Here is a 26184-nt window from a genome sequence, read left to right as displayed (position 1 = left end):
AAATTGTATATTATATATAAATAACATATAATATAAATTATATATATATATAATTCAACAGAAAAGGTTGGTAAATACTAGAATAAGTGGTAAACTTGGAGTAAACTTTTTGTCAAAGACTTTCATTATTATTTGATCCTGTGTACAATTTAAAATCAGCTTTACCATGACAAGAAGCAGATGAAGCACTTGAATCTGTTATACATTGAAATAAATTAGTATGTCATCAGGTATGAATGACGTAATTCTTTCTAAAACATAGGGCAATTATTTGTGATTGCCCTGGGACAATCACACTGGGACAGCCATGAAAAGAGATTGAAATGGGTACTACTGAGTGACACTTAGGAAGTATAGTCCAACCTAACATCTCTTGTAACTTAGACACATACTATCTGAATTTTCGATAGGATTTAGAAAATAGTCTTAGTTTGATTTACAAGTGATACATAGAAGTTAAGAAGTTTGGAGTAGAAGAAAAGGTAAAGGAAACAATGTTTTTGGTTTTGTTTCTCTGAGACAGAGTCTTGCTCTGTCAACCAGCCTGGAGTGCAGTGACGCCATCTCTGCTCACTACAACCTCTGCCTCCCGGGTTCAAGCAATTCTCCTGCCTCAGCCTCCCTGGCTAATTTTTTAATTTTTAGTAGACACAGGGTTTCACCATGTTGGCCAGGCTTGTCTCGAACTCCTGACCTCAGGTGATCCACCTGCCTCTGCCTCCGGAAGTGCTGGGATTACAGGTGTGAGCAACCACACCCGGCCAGAAACAATGTTAAGATAATTCTGCATTGATGTTTTTGTGCAACTCCCTCCTCCCTTTCCCTCTCTCAAAGAATCTCCTTCCTAGCCTCATAAGTATGGAGGCAGACATGAGCTACCCTTTATTGTGTGCTTGGCGCTACATATATTCCCTCATATTCTTATGGCCTCTTAAAGTAAATATAATTATGTCTTTAAGGAAGAATCAGGGTCTGCAAGATCACACAGATAAGTGGTGGCAGCAGAATTGAAACTTAGATCTCTATGACAAAATTCCATGGTTTGCAATCAGAAAAAACAGTTTCAAACCCTTTTCCTCCACATGGGTGCATTTCTATGAACTTTTGCAGGATGCTTTACCACTATGAGCCTTGCTTGGGTTTTATCGGTAAGATCAGATTATCAGTATCTAGAGACAAAATTGCTCTGAGGGTGAACTCAGATAAAGGTCTGTTCAAAGTACTTAGCACAGAACCTTGCAGAGAGTTGCCCCTCAGTGAATAATCACTATTATTACTATAACTATCACTGTTATTGTTGTTGTTATTGCTGTTGAGATTATGATGTCAGGCTTTCCAGACACAGTACGGTTTCATTTGATTGTCCTACATGTGTTAAAGTCCTACTATGAGCAGGTTATTAGTACTAAACTTTAGCTCCTCATGAAATATTTATCTGGAAGCAGGTGAAAATAATGTGAGTGAATATGTATTACTTTAAAGACCACACCAGGGAAGCTCTTCAGACTTGAAGATAAGACCTTATTGTTTAAACTTGTGTATTTGCTAAGTTAGGCAAAAGAATTGCTCTAGAGACTTTTTTGACTACATTAAACCAAATATCATCAGATGCATGTGTGTACAAAGCCACAATAAACCTGAAAATGCCGCTGGGGAGGCAAGATCTCCTAGCATTTCAGAACAGGCTGATTTGATCATGATTTAGAGAGCTTTTCCATACACTTAGGCTGCTTTCTCTTCCTATGGCTGCAGCACACTTTAGTGGAAAATAAGACCATAGGTATCTCATTTTGGGGGGGGGGGGGGTGTGTGTTTTGTCCTCCCACAATAAGAAATCTCATCCTTTCCCATGGGCTCTGATTTTCTCTAACGTAAAGACATCGCTACTACTGTAGATAAAAGCAACACACTGTCAGAATCACAGAGAGCTAAGAGGTTGGATTTTATGTTCCATTTCTATTTTATTTGAAGATAGAAGCTCAATAACTTTCATAGATCTTTTGAGAGTGCATAATATATATATAATTATGCTACACATATTGTTCTGCCACATCCAGATGCAAACTTCTAAAGGCGCAGCAGAGTACATCCTGCCACCAGCTGAGAAGGATAAAGAAGTATGGAAAGAGGGAGATAATTCTTGCCTATAAAAAAATGTTTACTTTCCTAATAAAATAAATCTAAAATTGGCCATTGTCATCGTATGATGTTAACAACCAGCTCTTTTGGCAAGTTTGAAAATACTGGGCTCCATTATAAAAGCTAAAAATGTCCTGGACCTGGAGTTGTTTACCCAGAGCATGAGCTGCTCTAAAGTTACAGAGCTCTGGTTGGACGAGGTGGCTTGAAGGCCGCCTCCAAGTAACTGACATCACAGTAGTCTCAGCTGCTGCTGTGACACTAAGCTGAGCAGCTTTTTGACTTGTAAAAGTGGTGAAGGTTTCAAAGGGACTTGTCAGTACTGCTCTGTGGAATGGTTGGACTTATTTTGCATCCCCTTTTCTTGTAAAGAATCGAGATTCACCGAGCTGAGACTTTTCTCTTTAAGACAGCTAGCCATCCACTATCTTCCATTGCTAATTGACCAGTGGTCGAGCATCCATAGGATTTCTCCCCAGTGCGAAAGGTATGTTTCTTTCCGGCAAGTTTACAAGCAAGTGACTAATTATGGCAGGATACAAAGGGGCTGCTGTTGAGATGTTTCAAACTATGGATACTGTTTAAGTGGAGTGTAATTTCAACATCTGTCTCTGCTGTTGTCTGTGTCTGGGCTTAAAAACAGTGGGCGGGGTGCATAACAGATTGTACTGACTCCTAGGAAAAAGGCTGTTCAGCTGCTCAGGGTGGATTTCCCAACTCTGGACTGACAGTACCATCCGCTCTTTGAGACTGTTTTTCCAACACTGCTTCTCAGTTGTTTGAAAAGCACTTTGCCCATCATTGATTTTCACTAAGTACATTTATTCAAATGTGATTTTTTTATTCATGTAAAGACTTTTAACATTTGCAAATTAAAGTTCACAATCCTGGAGACTATTGGTATTTGAAAATTGCAGTGAAAAATAAATTTTAGTTTTATCTAAGGCGGTGGTGGACTCACTGTAGAGTTAGTGTTTCTGTAATTTGAGCTGAAGTCTATGCCATTCATAAGTGAATAATCTACGGTTAGGAGGGAAACTTACCACTATGTCTTTTGTTCACGATGGTTAGTTTTAGACATTTGTTTACTCAAATCAAATGTTTGCTTTTAAAGTTTACATTTTATAAGTTAAGTAAAATCAGTGTGCATACAGCTTGGATGTTTTCTAATTTGAGTAAATAACTGTAAAGAAAACAAGGAAGAAGATAATTAAATGAAACGGTAAAGTTGGTTCATTCGGAATTGCATGTGGTAGTGTCTCTTTGACCTTGTTGGAGCATGAGAAATGTGCTAAAACAGCAATAAACAGCAATGAAAAAAATTTCCCTTTTACTCTGTAACAAAATCAAATCATGGTGGTCTTTGGAAAGATTCAATTGCAAGTGAACAATAGGAATGAGATTTATTAATTCATTGAAATAATTCAAGTGATTGTAATAGCCTGGAGAAAGGGATAGAGAATTTAGGAGGTAAATGGTATATTACTCTGATAGGTTATAAGCTGGGGAATTCCTAATCCATCAAAGTTAAGCAGAAGCAAATCATCTTCAGGCCAAATGAGTCTTCTAGGAATTGTGAGATTAGCAGTACCTACTGTGTGTGGCATTTCTATTGGAATATGTAACCTCCTATAAATGAAAAATCTTTAATTATATGAAAAGTGATATGTTTAACAAAAGGAAATAAGGAGAGCAAGAAACAAGTACTCTAAACAATAATCTAAAAAGAGAGAAGTAGCAATGGAGCAGCTGCCCCTAAGGAACGCTGTTTAGTTTGTTTGGCTGCAGTCCAGTTTTCAATGGGCGAGATGGAGGTTGAAAGGGTAGTGACCAGGGTGTCCTAAGAATGGACCACCCCTCAGAGAAAGAATTGCTGCCATGACCAAACTGAGGCTAATTTGGGGGTGAAAATAATTTCTTGTGAGACTTGTGTGTTACTCTTAAACTTTGCTTACTGGTAGGGCCGGAAGGCTAGCAGAACTATTTGCCTCCCATCACCATACTTATGCAACCCACTCACAACTCTTTATAATTCTGGCTTTCAGCCCTGGAAAGGGGAAGTAAGTTAAAAGGGATTATGCAATGCTGGTTTAGAGTTGGGGTGTGTGACTAAGTAATGCAGCTCACTGTGTCCTCTTACATTTGCTCTAATAAATTTTTATTCTGAAATGGAATTCTAGAAGGAACAACATAAACTGGAGAGCCAAAGAGATATGGGGTAGGGGACGCAGATAGCAGAAATCCTTCTTTCTCTCCCACATAGATGCCAGTATCTGTGGGAGAAAATGAGTGACAACTAGGAACAAAAAGAACTTTTATTTTTGCCCCAGTAGAGAGCACTTAAATTGAGTTTTTGAATCTGCTGAACCACTTTACCCCATAACTTCTCATTACGAAACATTCTGTCTCTACAAAGTTGCCCCTTCAGTTTGATTTTTTTGTAATATTTAAGTCAGATTTATAACAAAAGCAGTTTTACATAAGATCTGTTCACATTTTTACTAACAATAAAACTTTTTTCTTTAAATATGTGACATGTATCTTTAAAATATTTGAAAAAAGGCAAAAGAAGATCATGGAGAATATGAGAGTTCACACAATTACACTGGCTTCTATCTCGTTTTAAAATAAAGATCAAAATAATCAGTTTTTTTTTCCAGAGAACAACAGGGAGAGGGATAGATGGAGAAAAGAGAGGAGAAAGGGAAGGAGGGAGGAAAGACAAGAAGAGGAAGGGAGGGAACAAAGGACAGAAGGAAGAAAACAAGAAGCAAGTATTTATCAGGCATTTGCTATGATCCAGAGCAGTGTTTAGGCACTTATTTTAAGCATTTTTCCCTTTTGCTCACTTAATCTCCAAAACAATTCTATGCCTCCTCCCCCTACTTTATATTTAGAGGTGGAAGCAATATGTTTGGCTGCGTTACATCTAACATTATATTTACGACAAGACTGAGATGCTAAGAAGGCCAAATCCTTCCACAAAAAATTGGCACAGATATTGCTCTATAGAAATGTTCTTGCAAAGGCTTGTTTCTGATCCATAACTATTACATTTTTTGGCACTAGCAATTGCTCTGGGCCTGGAAAGGAAAAGCTCCATACATTGGTCCTTCTCCATATTAAGGGATGAGTTTGGCTCTTTGCAAATTGGTGCAGGATTCGATCTGCTTCACGACTGTTACCTGGGTTTAGATATAGTCTTGTTATCAAGAGCAAGACTGATTTAGGGTATTCCTGAATGATCTTCTGGTAGGTTAAAAAGAGAAAGGAAAGCCTGGCATCTTTCAACAGTAGCATGGAAGCGATTCAAGAAGAGTTAGGAATAGAAGGAAAAATTGGAGCCGTTTGCTACATAATTGCAGAAAAGACTTTATGGTGATTTCTGAACATTTCCAGTGTTTAAAGACAGTTGGGATAAAACATGGATTTATCATAGCTCCTCTTTTCCAGGTAGCTTGAAATTAGTCTGCATCCTTTTTTAGTTTCTTTGGTTAAATCTGCATTTATCTCTTATGATCTCAAACCACACCATTCTTCCTAAGAAGTTCCAGTAGCAAATACTTTCTAGTCAGCAAGGTAGTTTCACCACACAGTTAATTACATATAGTTTTAAAGCAGTCTGCTAGTTTCAAGACAAGCACTGTCTGCATTTCCTAGGAAGAATTGTTAGATGAACCTAAAAGATGACTAGGTATTCAAGATCAAGATCAATGGAAATTAGATTAGCCAAAACAAACAAATACCAAAACTCTGTATGTTCTTTACCATCTTCGTTTTATTTGTTCTTCACTGACATTTATTATGGCAAGTACTTGTGGTTACTGGTTTATATGTGGGGAAGATAGCAAAGAAAGGAGTGACAGAAGAGGTGGAGAAATGAGGTCAGAAATTGAGCATGGCCAACTGGATAAAATGAGATATGATAGCACCTTTAATAGCCAGATCTGAAATTATGTATTTTTCGTGACTGAATTAATCATAATAGTGCTAGTGCCAAAGACATAGGAAAAAATTATCAAAGTATCTTTAGTAAATAGTTTGAGAGTAAAGTAACAATATAGATCCCAAAATTATTAGGGTGTTTTGAAGGTAGAACCCTGCATATATAGCTAACATTTTTCATTCTTATTCTACTCTAATTCATTGATCGTGACTCAAAAAATATATATTCAAAACTGTTTACCAGTCAGATATGTATGTTCACAACAGTCTGACAAAAATAAAATTAGTCTTCGATATTTAGCTTATATTTAGGATATGAAATATGCAGTTATCTTCTGTGAATACAAAATTGGCGCTTGCTGCTTGAGTATGTGGGCTTAATTCGGCAGTGCCAGCACCCACAAAGCTATTGACTGTTGGGATCTTTGTCCGTAATTAGCATTAGCTGCCACCAGTAAGTTATAGCATTTTGATAATGGCTTAGTGACTGAAGAGTTAGACATCTTATAGGCATAATTATCTTAAACAGAGATTCAAACATTTTAAACATGCTTTTCTACCCCCTAAAAAGGCACACGACTTATTTAATACAAAATTATTTTTAATTGAAGTCACAATGAAATTTTGTAAAGCAAAATATAGAAAACTTTGTTAAATTTCTCAAACTACTTTGCATTCAGTATGCCATTTAATCTTTTTAACAGTTCTATGACTATCCCCATTTTAATGCAAAAAACTAAATCTCAGAAATTTTAGACTTATACCAGTTACATAGCTGGTATTTTAAATTGTGACTTCAAACCTTAAATACACATCCCTGAAGGCTAGAAAATTAATTATTTCAGTCACTACTTAATGTAATAGAGGATTCCCTGAAAACTGAGCAAAATGTTTTCTTCAGTTCCCTGTATTCAATATCCTAAGCAATTTATGGTATATAGCGTATTCAAAGGAAAAGAGAGCATGGATAAATTTTAACGTATATTTCACAGGATAGTTTTGATACTTCTAGATTTTCCTTGATGAAGTGACATAATGAATATATTTTTCATAATTTAGATTAGTTTCTGGATGATGCATCAGTCCTAAGTTGACTACCAACTTTGGGGTCTTAATAAGTAACACAGTAATGACATTTGGCACAGGCTTGATCTCTGAATATAGAATTAAGACTGCAAACCAGCTCTGTTTCAGGAATTTAAGTCATAAGAATATATAATCAGGTTGCATCAGAACAGAAAGAATAATTTTATTGCAGCAGAATCTGTCACAGTGTGTAGATGTGACCATACATTTGAATTGTATGCTTACGCTCTTAGATATTCATGAAAAAATCTATTTTTAGAGTAAGTGGTTAAAGGGATGATTATATCTCACATGCACATTTAATCATCTTGTCCACTATAATTTTGCTGTCTGGTCTCAGAAAGGGAAAAAACTTTGGACAATACTTATTACTTTATTGACTGTGTTAGTTTCTTCTTCTTAAGTAGACTGTTGTCATCTCTTTTCTTTTGAGTCCAATTTTCCTATAGTTTGTTTATGTCAATGGCTCGACAAAATGATAAAATACATTTCCAGAAAGCACATGGATTTGGAACTCTCTCTTGTTATGTTTATATTAGGCTTTATTTTAAAGGCAAGTGAGACTGCTTCAAATAAAACAACTTCAAGCTTCCAAGAAACAGTTAAGAGGAGGCAGAGAGGAGCAGAAACACTTCTTCGCCGACACTTACACTGTTGCCATGGACCTACATAAGCAGTGGGAGAACACAGAGACTAACTGGCATAAGGAAAAGATGGAATTACTGGACCAGTTTGACAATGAAAGAAAGGAATGGGAAAGTCAATGGAAGATTATGCAGAAGAAAATAGAAGAGGTACACTTTAATTTGTTTTGGATGTACTATAATGTTTAAGTGCAGGATGAAAATTCTGTTGACTGTTTTGTATTGGAAACTGTTTTTGTTTTCCTTATTCCACCTAAGAGGTACATTTCTCAGTGACATTTACTAGAACAAAAATAGCATAATCTTATCCAATGGTATTGTAAGGATTATTTTATATCATTGCATGAAAATTAAGCATTTGAAATGTCACTCTATAATGTTTCAACTTATTATTTTCTGGCTAGAGAGCTTTTTTAGCAAAAGTGAGGTATGTATTTTGCATGAATTTTCAAATACCAGGGCCAGGAGTAAAATGCAAGAAAGATATACTTGGTGGGACATAGATTAGCAAAATTATAGTTGGGCATTATAACATAGATCTTTCCTAAGATTTATGAGTAATATCTATTAAAGGAAATTACATGTTAGATAACTCAGTATAATTAAAAGGAGTATCATATATCAAACAGAAAATGGCAGTAGACATGAGATTTATTCTATCAAGATGTGCACATTTAGTGGCATATTTATTGGAAAAGGAGTTATGAAAAATGACATATCAGGACTCTGACACAGTCCTTTTGCTCCCGTCAACCCTCCCTCAGTCTGTTGACCCTGAAATATTTCCTTCAAGCATTTGCATTGATGTATATTCAAGCTTTTGCACCAACTGGAAATAATTTATGCTTATCTTGCTTTCTTTTGGTAACATCCTTAGTATTGACTTTATATGGTTTTATGCGCATTACCAAAGTTGTTATTTTAAGACTTCTTGGCCTTTTTTGCAGGCAAAGTAAATGCTTTATGTGTTTATAGTACAGTCATGTTTCTTATTAACAGCCATGTAATTGACTGTGAATAAAATATGAATTGGCATAATAGGAAGAAAGCTGAAGAAAAGTAACTATTAAGCCCTTCCTCTAAAATAGAGCTGAGAAGGCAGGCATGTAGTGTATGATTAGGGATTAAAGGAGAATATATGCTTCTTGTCCCTCTATAGTTTGGAAAATGTGTCCTGCTTGCTCCTTTAACCCCTCTACCAATACTCAGATTGGATCAACAAAGAGATTCCCTGGTCAAATCAGAATCCAAAACTCCAGTGCAATCAGAAACTGACCTGTAGTCCTAGGTCATTGCCTTCCAAATGTTTGGGAAGTTCAGTTCATAACAGTCTCAGACAATTCTAGAATCCCAGCAAAATAACTAAGGGATGCAGGATTAGTCTAGCCAATTTTTAAAGCCATGTAGTTAAAAGAAGCTGCTGTCTGATTAAATTTCTTACTGTCCAATAATTATTCTGACAATTCTATAGAGTTCATCTATGGTAAATATTAGCCTTATCAATTAGCAGGCATGAAATATGCTTTAAACATCAAATTATACCTCATAGAGATAACATCCCTTTCTGTATCAGGGAGACAAAAGGGCTGTCATATTTTTTTTATCTTGGAGAGTAGCTATGTTTTGCTGCCTGTGCTATACAGCTCCATAACTAAACTAAAATTAAGAAATCAACACTTGGAAAAATAATCTCCTGCCACAAGCATAAAAGACTGTATTTGTTTAACATTTATCACAAAGTTCTGTATGTTAAATCAGATGTAAATTATTAAGCCATGTACTAGAGAACTGTAGTTTCCCAGGTATGCCCATATATCTTCAGTGATTTTAAGTGATAATATCTAATGAGAGGATGCAGTATTGGCTATTAAGATGCTCATAGTTCCCTGTTCAGCCACTATCCACAGTCATTGCATTTGCTATGGCAAAACCAAGATGTTCATATTTGGATCATTTGAAATTTGAAATAATCCAGATAGAAATTCTGGATAGAACTTATAGACGTCTGGGCTTTTGTTTTTTTTTTTTTCACACTGTAGTCTCCTGCCTGTATCCTTTGGTAGAATAATCAGATAACCATTGACAAGGGCTGCGTACCAAGTAACATAGATTCCTTTGTACAAAATAGTTTTCCATCAATAACATTGTTATTTGTTGATTCATACCTCACCTAACTCAAGAAAATTTAAGATGGCATAAAGTTAGGTATGATATAAAATATGCAAAAACAAAAATGGAAAGATGAGCTGAAGACAGGAGGAAGGATCATATATGAAATGAACCAGTGAGTCTTTCTAGTAACTAACAAAAATTATCAGGTGCATATACCTTCAAATTCAAATGATAAGGCAAACTTATTTCCCAGGAATAGCACATTTTCCCCTGGTTTTGCAACTAAAGCAATTTTGTTTTCACTCATGACTTCTCAAAAACAGGACAGTGTCACCAACAGCATCCTTAGATTTAACATGTCACTTTTTAGGGTTCCTTCTTATATCCCTCAAGGTCAGCTCAAACCATAATGCCCACAGAAGTTCAGTACAAATAATTTGGCAGGGACCAAACAATCAATTCACAGCTGCAGTTTGATGCTATCCTGACTTCATACAATAAATACTAATAAATTTATAAGCATTAGAAAAATAAATACACTGTATATTTTTCAGGCATCAACTCTAGTGCTTCTCTCAACCGAGTTATCGGTAGGTATTAAGCAGCAATAAATCTATTTTATTACTTGAATAATACATGCAGTGTAGATATTGATTGTGGCTGTTAAACATAGAGTCATTTGCTTTGATAGTCATCTGACAGTCTCTTTTGAAGTTTGACAAGCTTTTACATGACTCAAGCCTAAAGAGAAAGCCATTTCTTTCCTCTATTCAGAAGTGAACTGAATGAGTGTGTGCAGGTTCAACTAAGATCTCATAAAGAAGTAATCTGGGTTCTATCTTAATACAGACTAATAGATGATCAAAGCCTTGCAGTTCTATTATATCACATAGGGTATTGTCATATTTGTTTTAATCTGGATGAGAAACATTTAAAAAATGTGTATCACTTTGACATTTTTAAAAAATCTCAGTAATATCTAGCCCTCATCAATGTAATTGACCAACCAAAGGAAACATCTTTTGACTGACAAGTGACTGTTTAGAGAACAAGAATAAGTTGACTTACTATCTGAGACTGTCAAGCATTTAGACAGTTAAATGTTAGTGTACAAGTAGGACCAGACATTTGAAAACTATGACTTTAATGTTAAATTCTTGCATCTCTCTGAAAGCAATTATATAATATGGCCAGTAATTGATTCAGGTCATTCTAATTTTGTGACAGTGTTTCTGTATTTATATACAGATACAGATTTATTTTATTTTTGAATGATTGATTGCTAGTCAAAAGAATTAGCATCCATGTGTTGCCCTACCAAAAGTAGCCTTTATGTTTCATCAAACTTGTTCCAGCTAATCCATATTTTAGAGGCGTTATTTGGAGGCCGAAGCATTAATACCCAGGAAGTATATTTTAATATGGCAAAGAGAACTCAAAGAGGTTTGCTTAGTATCAAGAATATTAACAAAGTGAATTAGGGGAAAAGAAGTTTTAATTTTGTTTTATTTTTCTTACAGCTTTGCCAGGAAGTAAAGCTTCGGAGGAAAATCAATATGAATGAACGTGCTAAGATCATTGATCTTTACCATGAGAAGACCATTCCAGACAAAGTGACAGAATCTTCCCCAAATTACCCCGATTTAGGACAATGTGAATTTATAAGGACGAATCACAAAGATGGTCTGAGAAAAGAAAATAAAAGAGAGCAGAGCTTAGTCAGTGGAGGAAATCAAATGTGTAAGGAACAAAAAGCAACAAAAAAATCAAAAGTAGGGTTTTTGGATCCTTTGGCTACAGACAACCAAAAGGAATGTGAGGCCTGGCCTGACCTAAGGACTTCTGAGGAAGAGAGCAAGAGCTGTTCTGGCGCCCTCAATACAGTAAGTAAGATGTGATTGGCCTAGAACTGTTTTTAAAGAAATATTTACATTTCAAAGTGCTAACGGGCTGTTGCTTATATGTGTAAAGGCTCTTGAAGAACTTGCGAAGGTTAGTGAGGAATTATGCAGCTTTCAAGAGGAAATTCGAAAGCGGTCTAACCATAGAAGGTAGGCTGGTACATCTGATTATTTTAGATGGGTAAATAAAAAAGAATATTGTTTTTAGTTAATGACTCCAAACTGCCTCCTCCTTACATGTAAGAACTAATGAGTTATTAAAATGTATTATCTAGGGTGGGAGATAGAAACTTTAATTTTTTGTTTGCTTGTTTGTTTTTGAGATGTAATCTCGCTCTGTCTCCCAGGCTGGAAAGCAGTGGCATGATCTCGGCTCACTGCAGCCTCCGCCTCCCAGGTTCAAGCGATTCTCCTACCTCAGCCTCCCAAGCAGCTGGGACTACAGGCATACACCACCACGCCCAGCTAGTTTTTTTCTATTTTTAGTAGAGACGGGATTTCACCATGTTGGCCAGCATGGTCTCGAACTCCTGACCTCAAATAATCCCCCTGCCTCAGCCTCCCAAAGTGCTGGGATTACAGGCATGAGCCACCACACCAGGCCAGAAACTGTAATTGTATATTTCTCTGTTCACTAATTCTTAAAGCAAATCTTCCAGTTCTCTTTGTAATCTGACTATTAGTAATACTTTACTCTTTTTCGTGTTTAATTAAGGTAGACCCTCCATAAAAAATCAGTAAGTAACCTCTAAAGTAGTTCTTTCTCATTCTGAGCATTTGGACAATGAAAGTGTGCAACTGGGCTAATTCAGTTAAACGTATCATTAAACGATGTCAGAATTAACAGTGTGGCGTTTTGCTTATATAATCATGTTCTACTAAAATATTTAATGCTTAAGAGCACTTTATTTTGCTTCTATTCGTATTTATGTAATGGAGGCCTACATACTTTTCAGAACAACATATTATAAATATGTACACATGTATGCATGCCACAAAAAATGCTGTTTCCATTTGGAAACAGTGTATACTTAACAGTAAGTTTTAGCCAAATTAACAAACACATTGGAATTCTCTACAAGTTTAGTAAAGATGGATTATTCTAGGATCAACATTTATCTCTCCTCGTGGGTCAGTATGCTTCCTACATTCCCTTATTTTTCATTAGTTGTTAGGAAGCTCAGAAAGAATTTTTGTGCTGACTTGCAATAGATTTTCTTAGCCAATCATGTTTTAAACATAACTTTGTCCTCTATTTGCCCATTTAGCTTTGTTTCTATTCTCTGTTAATAGGTATTTATCCACATTGTATTGTAAGCTATCCCATAATCTTTTATAATTTGAAGAGGTATAAATATGATTTATATTTATCAGTGTGATTAAGTTTGAATTGTGATATTTAGCTTTTTATTTAATATAACTCAGAAAAGACTTACTTGCCAATTTTCTTGTATAAATCACACCTAATATAAAGTTCTTACTGTCACCCCATGGACTTTAGAACAAGGTTCAAGATATTTGTAATTCAAAGACATTACAATTTGACATGACCTAATATTTCTCTCTCATTTTTCATTATCCTCCCCACTCTGCTTTATAATTAATCCATATCAAAGTACTCATTTTCCTTCGAGTAGCCATAGTATTTAATCCTTTTGCCTTTTACTTCAATCCTATATGCCTTTTACTCAAGTCATCCAAAAAAATTTTACTTTTTTTCAAGCCCAAATGACACTTTCCATTTGGAATTACTCATGTCTCATTGCACTTTTATTCAGATTTCTATCTGACTACTTAAAATATTATTTCAAATTCAAGGAGAAGAACTTGAGCTCACATTACATAATGAGTAAGAATTCAGCAGGCAGAGAGGAGGTAAGGGAATGGCAAGATAAAAGCTACAGAGAGATAAATGCCAGTAGCAGAAACCCAGAAGACTACATAGTTTAATCTGAGGGTAGGTGAAGTCTCAGGTAATAGTGAAAATGAGAGACGAGTTTGGAAAGAGTTTGAGTCAGAGTATATAGAGCATTGAATATAACACTGAGAGAGGTAGACTTCATTCCACCATAAAACGACTTGAAGTTTTTGACTGGGAGATTTATATAAAAATGATGTATGAGGCAGTTGTGAATCCTTTTCTTATAGCAGAAACTCATTGCTTTAGCTATGGTTGCTTTTGAGAGCTTATTCTAAATAAAGTTATAACCAATATACCATGTTTTATCATTGTTTAGGATGAAGTCAGATTCTTTTCTCCAGGAAATGCCAAATGTAACTAATACACCTCATGGGGACCCCATGATCAACAATGACCAGTGCATTCTTCCAATCAGTTTAGAAAAAGAAAAACAGAAAAATAGGAAGAATCTGAGCTGTACCAATGTGCTCCAGAGCAATTCTACGAAAAAATGTGGAATTGATACAATCGATTTGAAAAGAAATGAAACTCCACCAGTTCCTCCTCCAAGAAGCACCTCTCGAAATTTTCCCAGCTCAGATTCTGAACAAGCCTGTGGAAGATGGAAGGAAAGGTTAGACCACAACAGCTGGGTGCCCCATGAGGGTCGAAGTAAAAGGAATTACAACCCTCACTTCCCTTTGAGACAACATGAGATGTCTATGTTGTATCCAAATGAAGGGAAAACTTTGAAAGATGGTACCATCTTTTCCTCTTTGGTACCAGAAGTCAAAATAGATAGCAAGCCTCCAAGTAATGAAGATGTTGGACTTAGCATGTGGTCATGTGACATTGGGATAGGTGCAAAAAGGAGCCCCTCTACTTCGTGGTTTCAGAAAACCTGCTCTACCCCCAGTAATCCAAAATATGAAATGGTGATCCCAGCTCACCCTGCTAAATCTCATCCTGATCTTCATGTAAGTAATGACTGTAGCTCCTCAGTAGCAGAGAGCAGTAGCCCACTTAGAAATTTCAATTGTGGCTTTGAAAGGACTACAAGGAATGAGAAGCTGGCAGCAAAGACTGATGAATTTAACAGAACTGTATTTAGAACAGATAGAAATTGTCAGGCAATACAGCAAAATCACAGCTGCTCAAAATCATTGGAGGATCTCAAGCCCTGTGATAACTCATCTACTCACACAGGTAGCATATCACAAAGTAACGATGTATCTGGTATTTGGAAAACCAATGCCCACACGCCTGTGTCCATGGAAAATGTGCCTGATAATCCCATCAAGAAATCCACAACAGGCCTAGTAAGACAAATGCAGGGACACCTAAGTCCTCGCAGTTATCGGAATATGCTCCACGAGCATGACTGGAGACCAAGTAATTTGTCTGGCCGTCCGAGGTCAGCTGATCCCAGGTCAAATTATGGTGTTGTGGAAAAGCTGCTGAAAACCTATGAGACAGCAACAGAGTCTGCATTGCAAAATTCTAAGTGCTTCCAGGATAATTGGACCAAATGTAATTCTGATGTCAGTGGTGGTGCCACATTAAGTCAGCATTTAGAAATGCTCCAAATGGAACAAGAGTTTCAGCAAAAGACAGCTGTTTGGGGGGGACAGGAAATGAAGCAAGGAATATATCCGAAAAAGATAACAGAGGTGAGAAAGCAAATATAACATAATTTGGTAGCATCCATATTAGCAATGGCTCTGAATCATGTTTATATGTCCAATTCATATAAACAGAATGAGGGCACAAGTTTTGGACTCTTCTTAGCCTCTTGACCCTGTTTGTAAATAAATATAACTCAACATGAACCTTGAAGGTGTAGTTTTTAAGACTGACAATAGTACATTGTAACTTTTGAAAAATTCTGAAATGGGATAACATAAATACAGTAAGTGGATTTAGGAAACTGAAGAAGATCAAATGTTTGTTCTTTCTTGAAAAAATGCTCAGAATGAACATTTCTCGATTTATAGAATTTCATTATTTTAAAGGTTCTTTTTTAAGTGTATGGAAAATATTTTAAAAATCGTTTTCACTTTTCAGTTATTAGCTATGATTGGTTCAGTCATTCTCAGCATTTGACTCATGTTCTTTCTCGTAGGATTCACATTAATATGAATATGAGAAATACACATCATTTAAAACAGTGCCTAATAGAGTCCTTTTATCTGTGGAACTAAAAGATAGTATATATCAATAAGGTTATTCTTATTTGTATGTATTCTTAGCATAGAAATTGACCAAAACAACCCCACTCAAATGGACATTTTAAGTAAACTGTTATCTTTTTTGTTCCTATTTATGAAAGAGTTTAATCTTCATTAGTTATAAGAGAAAAAGAGGTCACAGAAATTGGTATTTACAAAGAAAAGTTATACAACACTCTCTTTTACTCATATAATTTTTAAGAAGCTAACAAAAATTACAAGGTAACATATTGTTATTATTAACCAATACTTCAGAACTCCTAGTTTCATAGAATGCAGTGGTATGCAGCATGGTTTTAAACTATTATGCAAGTTGCTTCCTTCTGGTGTAAAAAACTACTATGTGGATTTCAAACCCTGCAAAAATATCAGTTTTCATCCATCTTATGAGAAATCTTGCCTGTTTTTATAAGGTGCAGAAAGTATCCTGCTTTTGTATTTCTCTGCTTTTTAATTGAGCCCATCAATGCCCGCAAGGTCCTGTAGCTAAAGATGGGAAATAGATATATCTGTACAATAACCAAACAAAATTCTTGTTAACTAACAAGAAATAATACTAGGTGATTTCCCTTTTTGCATTCATTGGGAGTTTGGCAGGGAGGTCCTCTACTGTAGATCCTTAGGAGCAGTTTTTGTTTTTGTGTTTTGTTCTTCCTCCTGTGGGAACAAATCTAGAAAATAAGTCTCCAAAAAGAAAAAGAAACTGCAGTTTACTGTCAGACCATGGCTAAAATAGTAGAAATAGGAGGCCATCCTCACTGCCTAGCTCAGATGAAAGAGCACAGGCTTTGTGGGGTCTAAGAAGGGTCAATAAGAACCAAGTGTATAAAGTGTGTCATGGAAGCTTTGTACTTTTGTTTTAATTTTAAGGACCAAGGAATGCTTTTTTTCCATTAAAAGGAAAGAAGGAAGAAAATAAAAGAAAGAGAAGAAAAGTGATGGAAAAGGTTTTCTCTCATCAGAACATGCCCAAGAGATAGCAATTTTGTATTAGTAATTAGAATGACGATGCATTTAAAAGTATTTTAATGATAATTTTAAGGTTTTGATAGATAGTGCCAGTGATAGTGAAAAAAAAAGCATCAGATTAATCATTTGGTTTGTGTGCCTTTTGCTTATCACCTCTAAAAGTGTTAGTAATTTGACATAAATGAACAGTTTCTTTTATAAATTATCTTTTTATTTTTAAATAACACTGTAACATACCAACAGCCCACTAAGAAACATCTGTATTTCCATGATATTCAAGTTATTTAACTTGAAATTTTAAATCCTGAGCTCATCATTAGTTCTACAAAGAGATTAACTGTATTAAAATTTGTCAGTGTGAGGAAAGGTACAAAATTATCAAATGTCATATTCCATATTAAAATTGAATTGCTTTAAAACATTCAAAACCACAAATATTAGACAAGTACCTTCTTTAGTTTTCAATGCTTTTTCTTTCTTGTAAATTTACTAACGGACTAATCTTATAGTTGAGATTCATCATATATTAAGCCTATTGTTGGTACCCAGAGAGTGAGAGGAATGTTTTTACTTGTGTCCTAGGAATCCATGTCAGTGAACGCCTCACATGGAAAAGGATTTTCCCGACCTGCTAGACCAGCAAATCGTCGTCTCCCCTCCAGATGGGCATCCAGATCTCCATCTGCACCCCCTGCCTTGCGGAGAACTACCCACAACTATACCATTTCTCTGCGATCCGAAGCATCGATGGTTTAAGTCTTTGGCCTGGATTGCTGTATTACAGAAGTTCTAGTCCCACTTGTCAAACAGAGCATTCTGAGTGTTTACAGGCGGACCTGTTCTCTTCCGACAAGCAATTTGAATCTTAACTTTCCATCAGTCTTCAGTGTTTTTAATCTAAGGAATAATTATCTTCCTGTATTTTGATTTCTTAGATCAGAATTTTTTAATGCCATCCTCATTAATTTTCCAATATAAGTTGAAACAATGTACAATATTGTATATTCTTTGTTGCAAGTGGCAGAAAGTAAGGTTATGTGCATGGCCATGTGTTTGTAGGTGCATGTGTTGAAATAGGAAGTATCCTAGTATGTATTTAGATATGAAAAACATGTGCTAGTGTTGACTTTGAAATTATAACATGTATACCTATATATTCTTTGTGTTTATTTAAAAGTTTTGAAAATATGCAGTACTGTTTATATTTTGTATACCTTTTAATAGGTATCCACTTAAGGCATTTGTGGTACAAATATTAATTGACCACTTCCTTGGCCCCCAGCTACAATGAAAAAGAAGAATTATGCACAGATCTAACATTGGTAGATTTCTAAAGACAACTCATAAATAATTTCTTAACCCATATAAGGATAAAATAATAACATTGATATTCTTGTTTATTCTTTTTAAATAAAAATGTCACAAGTTTAATAGATCAGCCTTGTAAAGCAAGCATAAAATGTTCATAAATGTTTTATATATTATTTGGTAGTCTAGTATGGCTTTAACTGAATATTTGATCCTCAGAGACAGTACCATGAGACTGCATTATAAATGACATGATTAAATAATGAATTTATTTTGTCAGCCTCAGCAACAAACGTTTCCTAAATGGGATGCAAAAAGAAACGGAATGATGTTGAATTTTAGTTTTTCTTTAAGTTGTGGTAAGCTTTTAGTTTAGCTGCTTTAACATGGAGTCATACATACTTAGAGGTAAGTCATTTATTATTTTTTCCTTTTTCTAACCTTTTCCTTAAAATTAATAGATAACAAACTAAGTTACTTTTTTACTAACAAGGAAGATCAGGAATAATATTTCTTTGAAAGCTGAAATTACACTTCTCATAGTTTGCTACAAAAAAAAAAGGCTTAAACTAAACCTTGACATCCACAGTAGCATCAGGAATAGAAATATATATTTTGGCTACAGTTTGCATACAGTGAACACATAAAATCTATATTGAAAACTGACAGAAATATGAATGTTGAGGAGCTTGGAATTCTAAATGGAAGATTTTAGAAGGAACTTTGCTCTCTACTGTCACTGTATAAAACCAATTATGTTATGTTATTAGATATTAATTATATTTAAGCTTTTCTTTTACTAAGAAATTCTTATGCCAAATGTATTCCAAGAGCCATCTCCTTATGATGTATTTGAACCATTTAGAGAAATTCACTTCATTGTACCCCATGACCTGAGGTAAAGAAAATAATTTTCAAATTGCAGACTTCCTTGAAAGGCTCAAAACTGTAGCATGGTGATGTCTAGATTCATACTTTACTGTAAGGACAGTTTCGGTAGTTAAGTGGAATTAAAGGTCTACAGTGATTTGTATTGGATGGTAACTAAGGTCTATAAATCTACTCTTTTAATTCTTATTTCCTTCAGGAAGATCCTTTTCCACAGGAAGCTATCAAAGGAAAGTAAACTAGACACCAAGTAATATCACTCTCATAATATGCTTTCCAGTTAGAGGGGAGAAAACACCAGGAAAGTGGAACCCTGGGTCATAAAATGACAGACTTGTTAGGAAAATGCTGTTATGTGACAATGGAGAGCCTGCCCAAGGACTGTGCAACCTATCTGTTCCTCTTCACCACTGTATCCCAAGTAGTCTGGTATGATCTGTGGTTCCTTAGAATATTGAGGATCTCTTTAAAAAAATGAAATTTCTGATCTCACCCCATATTACTAAAGCAAAATTTCCAGGGGTAGGGACTGGGACTCCAGAACCATTAACAAAACAAAACAAAACAAAGCAAAATATTGATGATCAGGCAGATTTGAAAACAGTGACATTGATTGATCTCTGAATGGATGGATGCCCTTTGGTGGTCACTTTTCTTCCTAGGACTTGCCTTTGTTATCTGTAAATTAGAACGGCTATACTTTCAGACTTCACGATTTTAAGCCACTTTTTTCTATTAACAGTTGAATGAACCAGTGGGACACATTTTAATGTCTTTTTATGTTGACTAAAATTATAGTTAGAGCTGAGAAAAAAAAAATTAGCATCTAGTCCAATTCCTTGATTGTAAAACTGAAAAACTAAGGTTATTTGAATGTTCTGTTTTCTCTTTTTAAATATTTTATAATTTTTAAATGGAAAACCTATTAGGTAAATGGAAATAATCCTTGAAAATAGTTTTTGATGTTTTGTGATTTTTAACTGGTAAATTTCTACTTTAGGTGGGCATTTTCTTCCCTAGAATATGCCCTTTATTATGCTATCATTGCTAGATTTAAAGGGACTTGTAAGCATTTCTGGAAATATTTGATTTAAAAACATATATTAATAGATGTTTTCCCTAGCAGACTTTTGGAGCAAAAATATTATTTTAGTTCAGCAGAGGATTACTGACATTATGGGCTGATCTCAGAAAGGAATAAGGATGAGGCAGAGAGGAGTACTTGAGTTTCTGTGTGTGTGTGTGTGTGTGTGTGTGTGAGTGTGTGTTTGTGTCGGTGTCACATAAGTTCTCCATATTGCCTTATGTCCCAAAGCCAAATATAAAAATATAAATGATGCTTTGTATAATTCATTTTATCAAAAATTACCCATAACTTTCATTTGTTTTTATATCGACAATGAAGATGATCACATTTCATTTTGCAGATGTGGCCATAAAATATTATTTACTTCTACATAGGTGATTTTACCAGGTTTAGTTATCCTGAGAAAACATCTGGACTTAAAAGAGTTTCTGCTTCCCTGCAAAGATCTTTAAAATTATTTTTAGGCACATTTGTGATAAACAACTACTTGATATTGAAATCTCCTTCAGCCATTAGAAGATATCAAATAAAGTAGGCATAAAAGCAACTGTCTGTGGCATTTGTATACATCGAGAACATTTTTCTTTCCCTCATTTTCTGCAGTGAACTCCAGTAAACCTAAGTGTCTTATGAAATCTAAACTCATATATGTACACAGTTCACTCTAGCTTCTTCCAAAATATCTCTAGATAGTAGAATTGAAGCCAAACCTGCCTGACTTCCTGCTCCTGGCCACCCAAAACTCCATATGGCTTCTCGTACACTGCATCCTCTGTCTACCCATTTAACTGCTAATTGAGTCTGATAAAAGTCTTTGAAAAAAGTTTTTACTTCTAAGATTTGCATTCACGTCATAAAATTAAACCATTTTCAGGAAAATCAGATTTTTTTATTACACTACTATTTGCTTTAAATTCAGCATGTTTTTCTTAAGTAGCAAGTACATGTATCAGAACTTACAACTGGTGGGTGCAGTGGCTCATGCCTGTAATCCCAGCACTTTGGGAGGCCAAGGTGGGGGGATCACGAGGTCAGGAGATGGAGACTATCCTGGTTTCATCACGGTGAAATCCCCTTTCTGCTAAAAATACAAAAAATTAGCCAGGCGTGGTGGCGGTCACCTGTAGTGGTGGCGGTCACCAGCTACTCAGGAGGCTGAGGCAGGAGAATGGCATGAACCCGGGAGGCAGAGCTTGCAGTGAGCAGAGATTATGCCACTGCACTCCAGCCTGGGTGACAGAGTGAGACGCTGTCTCAAAAAAAAAAAAAAAAAAGAACTTATAACTATGACTTGTTCATCTTACCCTGAAAATATGTTCCTACAAGAAAATGTGCTTTGCAAAGCAAAAAAGGCAAAAATTGGGGATGAGGAGTTCTTCAGACAAGTACCAAAAATGATTTCTCGTCATTTTTAATGTATGCATATTCATCATAGAAAATAATTTTTTGTTTTATTGGGAATAAAATCATGATACTTAAAATCTGATACACGTTTCAATGATCTTATTAATCCAATAGGTTAAATTAACAAATTCTTAGGAAAAAAATCTGTTTATATGAAGCTACGAAGAAATCTAGAAAGTAGGTAACGGTTTAGATTTTGAGGGACCTACGAACTCAGAACAAGTTCATTTAGAGGTGGGAAACCTGAGATTCAAAGAGGTCTGCATGGCTGCCAAGGCTGCAGGGACAGAATCCAAGCCTGGGCTCACTCATGATCTGCTCTCCTGTATAAATGTCCCATGTGCATCTATGACCTTATTGTTTGCAAAGCAAATTCATATTCCACGACTTGTCTGCTTCTTACAACAAACTACAAGGCAGGCATTGTGATTTCTAAGTAAGAAGGAAAAATTAAGTAGTCAAGATAATATTTAGAATAAATATTTTTGAAGATGATAGTTAAATAGATGGCTCTTCAGACTCCTAGCTCAGGCTATTTTTCCAAGGAAGAGAAGACAAAAAAAAAGATTGAACAGTTCTTTTTCATTTTTGTTTTGTTCATTTTATACATGACACAAATTGTTTATCTTGCTCTCATTGGGAGTTTCTGTTGATTCCTTCTTTCAATGATCATCAAAAGTCATCACCCCTGACTTAAATGGTTTTATGAAATTCAAGAAGTTGTGAACAAAGCTTTAACAAAATATTTCCACTTTTAATGCCTATGCTCTGATTTTATATAAATTTTGTATGTAGGACATGATGTTGAAGTAAAACCAATAAATAGCCAATCAGTATTCATCTCTGGCATCAACTGAATCCTGACCTCAATCTTCAAAAGAATCAGAATAGTTTCACACTTCATAAGTTACATATACTCCAGAATAAATAAAAGCAGTTTGCTTGAAGTATTATCTTGGCTCATTTGTGCTGCTATAACAAAACACTTGAGACTGGGTTATTTATAAAGAACAGAAATTTATTTCTCTACAATTCTGGAGGCTGGGAAGTCCAAGATCAAGCTGCAAGCAGATTCAGTGTCTGGTGAGGGCTGCTGTGTGCTTTCAAGGTGGTGCCTTATTGCTGTGTCTTTATATGGCAGAAGGGGCCAAAAATGGAGAAACAGCAGAATAGCAAGAAGCAGCTGAATGCTGTGTGATGCTTCTTTTATAAGGGCCTTAAATCCCATTCATGAAAGAGGAGCCTTCATAATCCAATCACCTCCTAAAGGCCCTACCTCTTAATATTGGAGATTAAGTTTCAACATGAATTTTGGAGGTACGTATTCAAACCATAGCAAGCATACAGTAATTTCCAATATAAACCTCACTCAAAATTACAGTCACATGCTGCACAAATCAGTTCAATGCACATATATGATGATAAGATTATAATAAAATATTTTTGCTATACTTTTTCTATGTTTACATATACAGATATCATTGTGTTATAATTGCCTTTAGTATTCAGTACAGTAACATGCTGTACAGGTTTGTAGCCTAGGAGCAATAGATTATACCATCAAGCCTACCATCTAGATTTATATAAGTACACTCTGTGATGTTCACTCAGTGATGAAATCACCTGAGAACACGTTTCTCAGATCATATCCCTGTTGTTAAGCAATGTGACTGCAATTGTGCTCTGCTGCCAGTTTCTTTTTGAAGCTTTATTTTTCAATTACTTACTCATGGCAATTTTATAAGAATCATTAAACAAATTTAATCCAGCTATTTGCGATCTGCAGATTTTTTCTTACATAATGCTGACCAGTCTCAACACCAAATTGTCTAACCTGAATTATATATTTGTTTATTTGAATATTTTCTTAAAATTTTCTGTTTAAAATTAACCCAATAAAGGGTTTTTTGAGTTAATGATACCTGTAGTAAAATAGTTCATTTGCAATGAAAGCCAGAGAAGCACCCACAATATTCTTTAGAGGAAGCCACATGTAGGAGTAATAGGGGGCAAAAGTCTCCATCTGTGAAAACTCAGGAGGTAAATGATTGGGAATAAAGATTCTTCCTAGAAAAGCAGAGGTAAGGAGAGAGATACTGAGACCTGGCATGCTACCTAGTTAAAGATGGTGGCCATGTAGCCCACAGAGCCAGAGCTAAATGAATTAATGAGGTATTCTACTTAACAAAAGCAAGCATCTAGGCTTCCCAGACAGATCCAGGGGCTGGGAAAAGCACTACACCAAGGACTCCAGGGTGGACAGTGCTCACAGGTCAGATACGCAGTCCATCCTCAAGGAGATCTCTTCCTAAAACAGCAGAGACCTGACTCTGCGCCAGGGTAGAATAAAGTGTCCAGGGGGGAAAAAAAATTGGCAAATGCAAGATCTGAGATCAAGAATCCCAGTCCTGGGGACCAGCATGTAGGAAAGTTAAGAGATATAGCCTGAGGTAGGGAGGCAGGCCCATTGGAAATAGGAATTGAGAGGTGTTTACCAGCACATCACATCTTGACTAAAGTTGGAACCTAAAAAGACTACAGTGGCAAATGAGGACCCATTTGCAGGCAACTAGGACAGTAATCACCACTAAGCTGAAATAAATGGAGGCTCCATGCAGCTTAAGCCCTCATCCGGGATATTTTCAGAAAAAAAATTATAGGAAACCATCAGAAGGCCTCACTGTGAGAGACTGAAAAAGACACAAAGATGATGAGGTGGGGACTGAGCCTCTCTTTTCTCTCCACTTTCCATTTATTGTCATTTTCTTGTGACTCTATCCCTAGAACCTAAAACTTTAACTGATAATGTAATAAATAAAATAAACCATCTATACTTTCACATAATTGACAATAAGAACAAAAATTAGAAAATATATTTTTCTTCAATTAAAATCAAAAATAGGCACATAATTAAAGAGTAGGACCATTTTTATAACTTATAAAATTACTTAAAATTGTCTATATAAATATGAAGTAGATGAGAATAGGGAACACCTGTACTGCACTGGTAGGAATATATACAGTCTCATGGAGAAAGAAATGCCATATGAGTATCAGCAAAGGCAGTGAAACTGAATGAACCAGTCCTGAGCTCCATCTACAGGTGGGGTGATGGGCTGCATGGAGCACAGGAAAAGGGACCCCAAGAGCAAGAATATCCAGTGTTGACCCACTACTGTCCAGTGAGAAAGGCCAGGCTCTAAGAACAGAAACTTTCTGCCACAGGGCTACTTCCTTCTGTTGTGGGAACAGGAGATGCCTCCAGGTGGATCTGTGCCAGACAGATATCCCTGGAGGTCACCCAATTCTATCAACTGACTTCTTTCACACTCATCCTAAGAGCCTTCTGATTCTCAGATTAACTACCTAGGTCCTTAGAGAAATTAAAGAGCATCTAAATCAGTGTTTCTTGACTGTTTCCAGTAAGTTTTCTCTAATTGGAGAGAAAAGAAATAGTCCTTCAAAGGTCTCTGATAGTATCTAAAGAAGCCCATTGTTAAGAGAAAAATCTTTAACTTTGAAGGGTTTTAACTTGAAAATGTTTATAAACAAACCAGGATTCTATCTGCTTCATTCACTGATTATGCCAAGCACTTAGAAAGATGCCAGCACAGATTACCTTGAATGAATTAAGATTTCAGCCGGGCACGGTGGCTCACACCTGTAATCTGAGCACTTTGGAAGGCAGAGGCGGGCAGATCAGTTGAGGTCGGGAGTTTGAGACCAGCCTGGCCAAAATGGAGAAACCCTGTCTCTACTAAAAATACAAAAATTAGCCAAGTGTGGTGGCAAACACCTGTAATCCCAGCTACTCGGAAGGTTGAGGCATGAGATCACTTGAACCCAGGAGACGGAGGTTGCTGTGAGCCGAGATTGCGCCATTGCACTCTAGCCTGGGAGGCAGAATGAAACTGTGTCTCAAAAAACAATAAAAGAATTAACAAGATGTCTTTTTTTTTTAACTTTTGTTTGCGTGTATTTTATTTTATTATTCTCACACCACAAGTTTTTGTTTCTTCAGTTTCTTCTGGGATCTCTTTTTCTCCGGTGGATCCACCTCTTCCGGTTTAGAACAATCTGTTTCTTTTGTGTAAGGATCATCTCAGTGTGGCAGGGGAGTTAATGTATGGATTTAATCAGACCACGAGCTCTGTAAGTCCAGCGGCGCATCCTGAGTGCTTTGTTCAACTGGATATGCTCGATGACCAGAGAATCTCTGTCTACAACCTTAAGTTCACTGAGCATAACTCTGCATTTTTAAGCACGTGCAGCAAAAATTCAGCACTCTTTTTGGACCACTGACCCTGTGTCCAACCCCACTGTTTGTCCTGGACACACTTATCAACTCCACCCTTGTAACATCAGAATAGTGAACACTGTTTCTATAAAGTGACATATTTAGTGGCTTTTTGTATGTGCATACCCTTGATGGCCTGGGCAGACTCATGAGTGTTCTTAAAATGAACACAAAGATTTGAACCTGTTGGTTTGCATGATTTTGTGGAGTTTTCTAGGTCAAGTGAATAGCAAACTGTTTTCATAGATCACCTCAGGCCGCTTAGGAGAACAGTGA

General features: G+C 35.9%; 2 protein-coding genes and 1 pseudogene across 2 annotated transcripts in view; 2 read left to right on the top strand and 1 right to left on the bottom strand.

Moving 5' to 3' along the window:
• The window catches only part of MTCL3 (MTCL family member 3), a 65392-nt gene extending 57556 nt beyond the window's left edge, over window positions 1–7836 (top strand). The window contains exon 8 of the mRNA XM_054558140.2: window positions 7710–7836. Within this exon, the coding sequence (XP_054414115.1) occupies window positions 7710–7721 (12 nt within the window). The 3' untranslated portion in view covers window positions 7722–7836. The remainder of the gene's footprint in view (window positions 1–7709) is intronic.
• On the top strand, window positions 7800–21484 carry KIAA0408 (KIAA0408 ortholog). Its single transcript, XM_024248904.3, has 5 exons — window positions 7800–7964; window positions 11447–11809; window positions 11898–11977; window positions 14065–15397; window positions 17507–21484. The coding sequence occupies exons 1-5, from the start codon at window positions 7830–7832 to the stop codon at window positions 17678–17680; spliced, it is 2085 nt and encodes a 694-aa protein (XP_024104672.3). The 5' UTR covers window positions 7800–7829; the 3' UTR covers window positions 17681–21484.
• Window positions 21485–25469: 3985 nt separating this feature from the next.
• On the bottom strand, window positions 25470–26159 carry LOC112133825 (large ribosomal subunit protein uL22-like; annotated as a pseudogene).
• Between the last annotated feature and the right edge of the window lie 25 nt (window positions 26160–26184).

Source organism: Pongo abelii, chromosome 5 (assembly GCF_028885655.2).
Source record: "Pongo abelii isolate AG06213 chromosome 5, NHGRI_mPonAbe1-v2.0_pri, whole genome shotgun sequence".
NCBI lineage: Eukaryota > Metazoa > Chordata > Mammalia > Primates > Hominidae > Pongo > Pongo abelii.
The sequence above is the reverse complement of the archived record's forward strand: the minus strand, read 5'-3'. Positions and strand labels throughout refer to the sequence as shown.

Coding starts and splice junctions, on each gene's coding strand:
- KIAA0408 (XM_024248904.3), top strand. CDS start 7,830: ATGGACCTACATAAGCAGTGGGAGAACACAGAGACTAACTGGCATAAG. Junction 7,965..11,446: donor TGCAGAAGAAAATAGAAGAG/GTACACTTTAAT, acceptor TTTTTCTTACAG/CTTTGCCAGGAAGTAAAGCT. Junction 15,398..17,506: donor ATCCGAAAAAGATAACAGAG/GTGAGAAAGCAA, acceptor CTTGTGTCCTAG/GAATCCATGTCAGTGAACGC.